The sequence below is a fragment of the Hyperolius riggenbachi genome, chromosome 3 (genome assembly GCF_040937935.1).
Source record: "Hyperolius riggenbachi isolate aHypRig1 chromosome 3, aHypRig1.pri, whole genome shotgun sequence".
Taxonomy (NCBI): domain Eukaryota; kingdom Metazoa; phylum Chordata; class Amphibia; order Anura; family Hyperoliidae; genus Hyperolius; species Hyperolius riggenbachi.
Window position 1 is genome coordinate 514,668,917 of NC_090648.1, and position 12,315 is coordinate 514,681,231.

The 12,315-nt window shown below is 43.2% G+C and overlaps 1 protein-coding gene across 2 annotated transcripts in view; it reads right to left on the reverse strand.

Moving 5' to 3' along the window:
* Positions 1-12,315, reverse strand: part of FLT4 (fms related receptor tyrosine kinase 4) — a 312,818-nt gene that overhangs the window by 103,006 nt on the left and 197,497 nt on the right. For both annotated transcript variants that reach the window (XM_068278407.1, XM_068278408.1), the window contains exons 3-4: positions 6,013-6,269; positions 795-904 (exon numbers count right to left, since the gene is read on the reverse strand). In XM_068278407.1, the coding sequence (XP_068134508.1) occupies positions 795-904; positions 6,013-6,269 (367 nt within the window). The remainder of the gene's footprint in view (positions 1-794; positions 905-6,012; positions 6,270-12,315) is intronic.

Consider the following 12,315-nt stretch of genomic DNA (forward strand, 5'->3'; position numbering starts at 1 on the left):
TCATGGTGGCTTCTGGGAGTCCCCTTTAAGAAGGGGACACTCAGATGCCAGCCCCCTCCCCAGGAGAAATGAGTATTATCCATTTCCACAAAGAGTTAAAAAGAAAAAAAAACACAACAAAAAGTCCTTTAATGTTCTTAATTAACAATAAATACTTACCTTTGAAAAAAAGTTCCCATGCCAATAATCTTGAAAATGGTCCCATGCCAATATCCTTGGAATTGGTGCCACGCTAATATCCTCTAATGTTGCGACTTTGATTGAAGATCTTCGCTGGCCACCGCCTCACACGATGCTCCCCGCTGCAGCTCTCAGCTATACTAAGTATAGGCAAGAGCCCTGTCCCTCCCGATGCTGCACCGCCGGCTCCTGCTTTCACCTGCCCCCTCACCAATCGTCCCTACCATGCTGGCACCTAGAGCACCCATGGGTGCACTTGGTACCTGCATGGGTGGGTGCGATAGGTGCGTGCAGGTGGGGAAGACAGCGGGAGCCGGCGGTGGAGCATTCGCACGGAATGGCGCTCTCAGCTATACTGATATAGTTCAGAGCAAATGCATCTTTGAATTTCCCTCCAGGGCTCCCCATTAGTTCATTAACAGACCAATGGGGATCAGGAGGATCCTGGTTAGACTTTTTACTGAACAGGTCTTCCGGAATTGAAGCAACTGTATATTACCGAACTATTACCGTATGTGTGTAATGAATGCAGTATTTTACCCCCCAATTACTGTATTTATTACCAAACAGGTATTCATGAATTGAAGCCAAAATGTTCTGTACCGTTCACATACCGTTTTCAGAGTAACATTTAAATCCGGGATGGACACGTGACAGGGGACTATTGTAGTCTCTTTATTTATCACAAGGGTTTCCATTTTATTGATAAATGGCTGTTCCCAGTCTGAAATGACAAAGAAACAAAATTCAGGACAAAATATCAGCACAAGATGTATTATAATAATTATTATTCAGTATGTATATAGCACTTACATTTTCTGCAACACCTTACAGAGTACATAGTCATGTCACTGACTGTCCTCAGAGGAACTAACACACTCTAATCCTACCATAGTCATAGTGTAATGTCCTACCATATTATTATTATGTATTTATATAGCACTGACATCTTCTGCAGCACATTACAGAGTACATAGTCATGTCACTGACTGTCCTCAGAGGAGCTCACACTCTAATCCTACCATAGTCATAGTGTAATGTCCTACCATATTATTATTATGTATTTATATAGCACTGACATCTTCTGCAGCACATTACAGAGTACATAGTCATGTCACTGACTGTCCTCAGAGGAACTAACACACTCTAATCCTACCATAGTCATAGTCTAATGTCCTACCATATTATTATTATGTATTTATATAGCACTGACATCTTCTGCAGCACATTACAGAGTACATAGTCATGTCACTGGCTGCCCTCAGAGGAGCTCCCACTCTAATCCTACCATAGTCATAGTCTAATGTCCTACCATATTAATATTATGTATTTATATAGCACTGACATCTCCTGCAGCACATTACAGAGTACATAGTCCTGTCACTGACTGTCCTCAGAGGAGCTCACAATCTAATCCTACCATAATCATAGTCTAATGTCCTTTCTGGTTGAACTCAATGGACGTATGTCTTTTTTAAACCCAAATAACTATGTAACTATATACAGTGGGATGCGAAAATTTTGGGCAACCTTGTTAATCGTCATGATTAATCGTCAGTTGAATATATCATATAGGAGACACACATAGTGATATTTGACAAGTGAAATGAAGTTTATTGGATTTACAGAAAGTGTGCAATAATTGTTTAAACAAAATCAGGCAGGGGTAAAAATTTGGGCACTGTTGTCATTTTATTGATTCCAAAACCTTTAGAACTAATTATTGGAACTCAAATTGGCTTGGTAAGTAGAGTTGGGCCGAACGGTTCGCCTGCGAACGGTTCCAGGCGAACTTTGGGGGTTCGCGTTCGCCTGCATCAGGCGAACTTTTGCGGAAGTTCGATTCGCCCCATAATGCTGTATTGAGCAAGATTTTTAGCCTCCATTTCACTGTCAGCAGACATGTTATTGTCAAACACACTGCTTTCAGTGCTAGAGAACCTGCCCACCCTCCCTTCAAGCTAGGTCCTTTATACCATTTGACTCAGTTGTCTGCCTACACTAATTAATTATGGGACAGCTGGTACACACTCTGCTAGGAAGATTTTAATTCCTCCCTTCTACCCTTCTACCCATTCCCTCCTCCCTCCTACCGGAGGGAGGAGGGTCTCTTCTGCCAGGGAATTATACTATTTTAAAAACCAGTATACATCATACCATAGCTGGTACATCATACCATAGCTGGGAATACATACATGAGTATACATCATACCATAGCTGGGGATACATACATGAGTATACATCATACCATAGCTGGGAATACATACATGAGTATACATCATACCATAGCTGGGGATACATACATGAGTATACATCATACCATAGCTGGGGATACATACATGATTATACATCATACCATAGCTGGGAATCAAACCCAGATCTCACTGTGTGGTGGACACGTCTCCCTAAGCACTGTACCACTACAGAAGTAAGTGAAGCTAGCCTAAAATTTAACATTTATGCTCAATGCAATAGAACCATTAGGTTGCTTAAAGGAGAACTGTAGTGAGAGGTATATGGAGGCTGCCATATTGATTTCCTTTTAAGCTATACCAGTTGCCTGGCAGCCCTGCTGATCTATTTGGCTGCAGTAGTGTGAATCCCACCAGAAACAAGCATGCAGCTAATCTTGTCAGATCTTACAAAAATGTCAAACACCAGATCTGCTGCATGCTTGTTCAGGGTCTAGGGCTAAAAGTATTGGAGGCAGAGGATCTGCAGGATAGCCAGGTAACTGGTATTGCTTAAAAGGAAATCAATATGGTAGCCTCCATATACCTTTCACTACAGTTCTCCTTTAAAGGGAACCTTAACTGAGAGTGATATGGCTGTTTCCTGTAAACAATACCAGTTGCCTGGCAGTCCAGCTGATCTTTGTGACTGCAATAGTGGCTGAATCACACCCTGAAACAAGCATGCAGCTAATCCAGTCTGACTTCAGTCAGAGCACCTGATCTGCATGCTTGTTCAGGGGCTGTGGCTAAAAGTATTAGAGACACAGGATCAGCAGGCAATTCAGGCAACTGGTATTATTTTAAAAGGAAAAATTAGCTGCATGCTTGTTTCTGGTGTGATTCACACTACTGCAGCCAAATAGATCAGCAGGGCTGCCAGGCAACTGGTATAGCTTAAAAGGAAATCAATATGGCAGCCTCCATATACCTCTCACTACAGTTCTCCTTTAAGCAACCTAATGGTTCTATTGCATTGAGCATAAATGTTAAATTTTAGGCCAGCTTCACTTACTTCTGTAGTGGTACAGTGCTTAGGGTGACGTGCCCACCACACAGTGAGATCTGGGTTTGATTCCCAGCTATGGTATGATCTGGTGTTTGACATTTTTGTAAGATCTGACAAAATTAGCTGCATGCTTGTTTCTGGTGTGATTCACACTACTGCAGCCAAATAGATCAGCAGGGCTGCCAGGCAACTGGTATAGCTTAAAAGGAAATCAATATGGCAGCCTCCATATACCTCTCACTACAGTTCTCCTTTAAGCAACCTAATGGTTCTATTGCATTGAGCATAAATGTAAAATTTTAGGCTAGCTTCACTTACTTCTGTAGTGGTACAGTGCTTAGGGTGACGTGTCCACCACACAGTGAGATCTGGGTTCGATTCCCAGCTATGGTATGATGTATACTCATGTATGTATCCCCAGCTATGGTATGATGTATACTCATGTATGTATTCCCAGCTATGGTATGATGTACCAGCTATGGTATGATGTATACTGGTTTTTAAAATAGTATAAATCCCTGACAGAAGAGACCCTCCTCCCTCCGGTAGGAGGGAGGAGGGAATAGGTAGAAAGGTAGAAAGGTAGAAGGGTGGGAGGTGGGAGGATAAAATCTGCCTAACAGAGTGTGTAGCAGCTGTCCCATAACTAATTAGTGTAGGTAGGCAAATGGTATAAAGGACCTTGCTTGGAGGAGGGAGGGAGGGTGGGTGGGACCTCCAGCAGTGATGTGTATTTCACTCAATTAGGTGGGGCTCCAGGTATTAGAGCTTTTGAAACATGTTTTCTATCATTTTTCCAGTTGATAGAATTTTTTAAAACTTTGAAAGTTCGCCTCCCCATTGAAGTCTATTGCGGTTCGCGAACTTTTTCGCGAACCGAACCTTTCGCAGAAGTTCGCGAACCTAAAATCGGAGGTTCGGCCCAACTCTATTGGTAAGCTCAGTGACCCCTGACCTCCATACACAGGTGAATCCAATTATGAGAAAGAGTATTTAAGGGGGTCAATTGTAAGTGTCCCTACTCTTTTAATTTTTTATGAAGAGTAGCAACATGGGGGTCTCAAAACAACTCTCAAATGGCCTGAAGACAAAGATTGTTCACCATCATGGTTTAGGGGACGGATTCAGAAAGCTGTCTCAGAGATTTCAGCTGTTTATTTCCAGAACATATTGAGGAAATAGAAGACCACAGGCTCAGTTCAAGTTAAGGCTCGAAGTGGCAGACCAAGAAAAATCTCGGATAGACAGAAGTGACAAATGGTGAGAACAGTCAGAGTCAACATACAAACCAGCACCAAACACCTACAACATCATCTTGCTGCAGATGGAGGCACTGTGCATCGTTCAACCATTCGGCGCACTTTACACAAGGAGATGCTGTATGTGAGAGTGATGCAGAGGAAGCCTTTTCTCCGCCCACAGCACAAACAGAGGTATGCTAAAGCACATTTGGACAAGCCAGTTTCATTTTGGAATAAGGTGCTGTGGACTGATGAAACTAAAATTGAGTTATTTGGACATAACAAGGGCCGTTATGCATGGATGAAAAATAACACAGCATTTCAAGAAAAACACCTGCTACCTACAGTAATATATGGTGGTGGCTCCATCATGCTGTGGGGCTGTGTGGCCAGTGCAGGGACTGGGAATCTTGTCAAAGTTGAGGGACGCATGGATTCCACTCAGTATTAGCAGATTCTGGAGAACAATGTCCAGGAATTAGTGACAAAGTTGAAGATGCGCCGGGGCTGGATCGTTCAACAAGACAATGACCCTAAACACTGCTCAAAATCCACTAAGGCATTCATGCAGAGGAACAAGTACAATGTTCTGGAATGGCCATCTCAGTCTCCAGACCTGAATATAATTGAAAATCTGTGGTGTGAGTTAAAGAGAGCTGTCCATGCTCGGAAGCCATCAAACCTGAATGAACTAGAGATGTTTTGTAAAGAGGAATGGCCCAAAATACTTTCAACCAGAATCCAGACTCTCATTGGAACCTGCAGGAAGCGTTTAGAGGCTGTAATTTCTGCAAAAGGAGGATCTACTAAATATTGATTTCATTTCTTTTTTTGTGTTGCCTAAATGTATGCAACTGCCTAATTTTGTTTAAACAATTATTGCACACTTTCTGTAAATCCAATAACCTTCATTTCACTTCTCAGATACCACTGTGTGTGTCTCCTATATGATATATTTACCTGACATTTTTTTATCGTTACAACCAACGATTTATACAGGAAAATCATGACGATTAACATGGTTGCCCAAACTTTCGCATCCCACTGTATTTACATTAAAACGGTAAATAGCGTTTTATGATACATATATTGGCGGATAGGTGCACCATTTTTTACCCTGCGCCATTTTTAGGTGTACCCGAAACTGATTATACCGACACTGTGTGTAGATAGAGTTCTCACTCTGAAGCTTCAAAATATTTTAAAAATGGAGGTTTTTCAGCTGATCTGAACCTTCCCACAGCTGAATTGTTAGTTATGAAGTCACACAGCCCTGGGTCATATATTGGAGCACAAAGTCTGTTTCAATCCAGCGAACACACAAAACACCACTAACATTCCCTCCTGTTACCTCGTACAAAAACGTGGACGCTGGCAGCCGTGGCACCCTTAACCTTGGCATTGATGTATCTGTAATGGCAACAATACAGCCCGGAATCAGTGGCCTGAGCTCCTGTTATCCTGATCCGCTTGCAGTACTGCTTCTCAGTGGTGCCCGGACAATCCTCCACTGTGACGCTGTGATTGTTGCTAGTGCTGCTCACAAAGGAGTCTGCTTCAGATTCTGTATTGTCCCCTGGCCACGTCCACTGCAGGGGGCGCTGTCCCCTAAAGGGTAAAAAGAAAGGAAGCCTTTTAGCTGATTTGATATCCATTCACAATAAAGCATTAATGTAAGAAACAAAAAGAGATAAAGTGCACTGTGCTCTCATTTTCACTTTATGTATTTATAAACTACATCTCCTGGGGCAGATCTGAATATTCCACATGCTAGCTTTGCAGGGACGGATCTGGGGGGGGAAGGGGGGGGGGGGTGGAGGGGAGGGGGGGCAGGTGGGTCTCTTGCCCCAGGCGCAGTTTGTTGAATTCTTAAAAAGGCGGCAAAATTTGGATGGGGAAATAAACACTTGGCAGTTGGCAGCATGGATAGGCGGGCGCGGGAGCGTGAAGCGTCGGCGGGTCTGGCTCAGTGAGACTCGTCATTACCAGCAGGGTAAAAAAATCTGACCTATGTACCACACACCTATGTTCAATTTTTCCCCAATTATGATAAAAATGATTGGTAACTCTGAGAAAATTGCTTGGGTGTGTATATTAATAAATTGACAATCTAACACACACCATACAATCTTTAGAGAAATTGAAGAAAAATATCTGGCATTCTGGATAGATATCAATTGAAAAAACGGGAAATCCGATTGGATTTTTCAGTCGAATGAAAAAAAAGCTTTCGATTTTTTCGGAGATCAGATCGTTTTTATCGAATTGCCGTAAAATCGGATCATTTTATTGTATCGTGTGTGGCCACCTTAATGTGTTATTAGTAACTGAGCAAACACTGAGGAGAATAGACCAATGAATGAGCAATGTGAATGAATCTCATGCCTGAATTAAAAAAAAAAAGTCAAAATCAGTATTGCAAGAACATTGCATTATTGATCAAGCCTCAATTAAAGAGGAACTTCGGTGAAAATAATGTAATACAAAATGTGCTTCATTTTTACAATAATTATGTATAAATGATTTAGTCAGTGTTTGCTCATTGTAGAATATTTTAAATCCCTGATTTACATTCTGACATTTATTACATGGTGACATTTTTACTGCTGGCAGGTGATGTAGCTGCTGCTTGCTGTTTTGGCAGTTGGAGACAGCTGTAAACAGCTATTTCCCACAATGCAACAAGGTTCACAGCCAGGAAACTGCCAGAAGTACCGCGGTACTCAGAGCTTCTTGTGGGAGGGGTTTCACCACAATATCAGTCACACAGCGCCCCCTGATGGTCTGTTTGTGAAAAGGAAAAGATTTCTCATGGAAAAGGGGGTATCAGCTACTGATTGGGATAAAGTTCAATTCTTGGTCGGAGTTTCTCTTTAAGTGTATCTACTTCAAGAGGAACTTTATTCTCGGATTGAACTTCATCCCAATCAGTAGCTGATACCAACTTTCCCACGAGAAATCTTTTCCTTTTCTCAAACAGATCATCAGGGGGCGCTGTATGGCTGATATTGTGGTGAGACCCCTCCCACAGTGTGATGTCATGACCATGGTCCTGACAGTTCCTGTCTATGAACCTCGTTGCATTGTGGGAAATAACATTGGTTTCCAACTACCAGGATACAGTATCTCCCTCTGCGGAGAGTTCTATACACACAGATCACCTGGCAGGACTACAGATGTCACCACCAGTGATACATTTCAGAATGTAAATCAGGGAGAGGAAAGATCGTACAATGGGCAAACACTGACTAAAGAATCTGTAAACGAATATTGTAAAAAAAAAAAAATAATAATAATCAGTTTTCTTATTTCTTTTATTTTCACTACAGTTCCTCTTTAAAGGACCTCTGTCACGAAAAAACTTCAAATGTAAAATACATGTAAACATATACAAATAAAAAGTATGTTTCTTCCAGAGTAAAATGAGCCATACGCTACTTTTCTCCTATGTTACTGTCATTTACAGCAGGTAGTAGAAATCTGACAGAACTGACAGGCTTTCAACTAGCCCATCTCTTCATAGGGGATTCTCAGCATGGCCTTTATTCTTTATAAAGACACTCCTTGAAAAAGATTTATAAAAAGATGCTGGCCAGTCTCAGTGCTCGCTGCACACTTTTCTGGCAGTTGAATGGAGCAACTGCCATTAACAAAGTGCTTTTGAAAATACAGAACACTCTGAGCATCCTCTATGAGGAGATGGGCTAGTCCAAAACCTAACGGTTCTGTCTGATTTTTCCTACTTACTGTAAGTGACAGCAACATAGGAGAAAAGTAATTTATGGCTCATTTTACTCTGAAAGAAACATACTTCTTATCTGTGTTTACATATATTTTACATTTTAAGATTTTTGCGACCTGGTCCTTTAAAGTCTTATGCTGAATTCCACTGGTCAAAGGAAAGGACGAGAAATCCCTTTAAAATTCTCAGCAATGCTGGCCGATCCGGATGCAAGCGTTCATTACACACTCACTTTCCCTCTTCCGTTTAATGATCAGATGGGGATTTGTCTTGCAGAGAAACTATTCAGAGAAGTAGCGGCTCCAGCCCTGTCCGCGGCTCCCCAGTCATCACTCGCCAGCAATAAAATCCTTCTCTGAGCTCCAGCCGATCTCACACAGAGATCGCTCTGCTGAATCAGGACCAGCGGCTCCAAAATTCATGAATCAATCACAAGCTCTACGGATAAACTGAAATAAAAATATCCCCCCTCTCCCCACGTAGGCCGGAATCCTATCCTCTCTGCTGGATGGACAGTCGTTATCTCCGTATGGCACCTGCGTCATACTGATTTCACAGCGAAGAGGGTTAATGTGAGGCAGCCTTTCCTGGGGTGGTCCGGAGTCGCGATTCTCCATGGCACAGCTGGACTCCATTATGGAAGCAGAAGACGGTCTTAAAACCATCAGATCGGAATCGGGAAATGAAGGGGAGAGATGAGAAGATTGGCTTCCTTCCACCGAAGTTCCTTGGTGGGTTGAAAGACAATCTCACCAGCCACCCTGGATTAGCAGTGAGTTGAGGAAGGTCCCTGGACTCCAGCTAAGGGCTCCCACCTCCAATAACAAACAAAGTGTTGGAACAAGTTACGTGAGGATCTCAGAATGTGTGTGAATAATGCACTTAGTGACTGACAGACTTTGAGGAATGGAAGGTGAAGCTATTTGAACTTAGGGCTCTCGCCTGTAAGTGAGCCAGTTCTCTTCAGAAAGGTTCACGTCAGAGCAAGCGTTCCTTCTCCGCAGGAGAGCTCTGAAGAGCTGCAGCCAGCAAAGTTTAGTTCATGGAAAACAGGGCCGGATGGAGGTCCCTGGAGACTATAGGCACAGTAAACATGGTTACTTTAGCCAAGTACATATAATAGAGTTTCCTTCGCTAAACAAACTGTGATAATTTCAGCCAGAAATCTAAAGTCTCTTCCCAACATCGCTGGCCTCCTCTTCTGCAATATGCCAGGGTGGATTGCCTTATCTGATGGTCCTTCTTCTGCCTAGTGTAGTGTTCAGATTAAGTACCCTCATGCCTGCCCCCACATCTCCATAGAACAGTATGTACTCCTGCAAGAGGCTTCTCATGTCCACCTGGCCCTCACAGTTGCCATGCATGGACCTCCTGACAAAATCCCACAACAGGTTGTCAGATTGCTGATGACGACCACGCTTCTCCTTACGCACGCCGTACTGCACCTGCACTAGTACAGCCGTGAATGCACAGGTATAGCATGGTTATGCCCATGCATGAAGAAAGCGTGGTCACAAATTTTAATGAGGGTCTCAGGCAGCTGTGCCAGTTTGAGAGGAGGATCCAGAGTTGTAGAATATCGCTAAAATTAGCGATATTCTACTACTAGATTCCATTAGTATTGGTGGTAATCTCTACCAATATTTTACTATGACTAAACAAATCTCTCACACAGAACCCTCCCTTTACTGACGTAGTTGTGCCTAACCTCCCCAGGTGGTGGCTAACCCTAACAACCCCCGCCCCCGGGGGTACCTAACTCTGGTATGCAGATCCCTTACTACCTGGGGTGATATGCTCTGGGGGTCTCGCGGCCCCCCTGCACACCTGGGCGGAGCTACAAACAGCGAATCAGATTTCACCCATTCATGTCAATGGAAAAAATGTAAAAGGCTGCCATTCTCACAGTAATCAAGCCAGAGTGCCCACACTTGGCACAGTTGTTCACTTGGTGACCGAGGTTACAAATCCAGGAAAAGTGGGTGGAGCATAAAACAGCCAATCAAATTTCAGCTGTTCATTTTTAATGGGAAAATGTAAACTGCAGCCATTCTTAGACTGTTAATCGCAGGGGTCTCAAACTAGTTGGCACACTTGATCACTGGGTGACTGAGAGCTTGATTCACAAAAAAGTGCTAACTGATAGCACACCCGTGCTAAGCAGTTAGCACGCGAGGTACCAGGTGCGCATCTTTACGGGCGCAAAGTTTCGCGGCCGCACGCAAAAGTCCGCGTTATCACGCTCAAACGTTAGTTAGCGAAACTTTGTGCACGTAAAGATGTGTGCATGGCACCTCGCATGCTAGCAGTTACCACTGTTTTGTGAATCAAGCCCTAAGATTCAGGAAAGTGGGTGGAGCCTACAACAGCCAATCAAAATTCACCTACTGATTTTCAAGGGGAATATTTAAACTGCTGCCATTCTTACACTGTTTATGGCAGAGGCCTTAAACCTGGTACAGTCGGTCATTGGGTGACTGGGGTCCAAATTCACTAAAGGGGCGGGGCCAGAAACAGCCAATCAGATTTCCTTGGTGGATAAACTGCTTCCATTCACACAATTTTGATGCCAAGAACCTGAAAGCTCACAAACTTGGTCATTGAGTGACTGTGTGTCCAGGTTACAAAAAGTGGCCAGAGCCAAAAACAAGTTAATAGCAGATGCCTCAAATCTGCTACAGTTGGTCATTGCGTGACTGGGGTTCAAATGCTGGAGAGGGGCGGAGCCACAAACAGCCAAATACATACCCGGGCAACGCCGGAACATCAGCTAGTATAATATAAACACAATAAATTTGGTATTGGTGCCTGCACAGATCTCCCTAGTCACGAGATGATGGAGGAGGAGGAGAAACTACGCCTAGGGAACAAATATGGCCAGAAACGGCGAGTCTTCATTCTGCTATCAAACTTTTCACTGTACTGCTGCAGATGGTCCCTTACCCCATCATCAGGAAATCTGGCCCCGCCGTGTTATGTGGAAACTCAGCTGCCTCATCTTATGACATTCACATTATTGTCTCCTTCAAATGTGTTTGTCATTTCTACTTGGAAAACAAACTAATAAAGCTTCCTGAACTGACAAGTATTGAAACAAGGAGAACTTTATTAAAACAGTTGACCTTTGTTTTTTTGTTTTTTTTTTACTGCATTTAATTAGAATTTATTTGGACCCCTTCTCTTTTTTAATATGCAGAACTTGGCTCCTCCCTAGTCATGTCATAAATGCGCCAGCTGGAGGTAGGACTATAATCCCTGTTGTGGACATTTCCCTACTGACCAATAGACAACCTCCATGTAACCGGAAGGTGCCAAGTAAGTTCCCCCCACCAGGGAAAGCAGAGAGAGAGACCGGCTGGCAGTAAGTAGTAGTGGGGGGCTGGGGACCTGTCATTTGCTGCAATCGGTACTTTAGATAAATGAAACATTTTTGCATGCAAACTTTAAATTTGCATCTACTGTAAAATGCATACCATTGCCAGGGCATGTTTCAGCTCTGAGTCCAAAAGTTGGATATCATTGACATGCGGTTGTCAATTGTCTATTAGGTTAGAGATGATTCTTTCATCTGAGCTTTCAGAACTTCTGCATTAATTGGATATTGACTGTCCCTAACCAATCCACTTCTCCTTCCTAACGCCTAATTCTAATCTCCACTGAAGGAAAATCTCTTTACTGCCTTTAGCTCGCCACACTCAGAATCAGAATCATCTTTATGCATTAAGTACGCCATTGACGTACCTGGATTTGGTTGTGGTACACATGGCAGTGGCAGGAGTACATGAGACATGAGATAGACATGGCATTGGGAAACATACATTGATACAAGCTGGGGGAGCATGCAATTGTCGCCCAGGCGGGCACGCCTGCCGGGGGAAGCTGAGGCTCCACAGGAGGTCTTCCTGGGGAAAG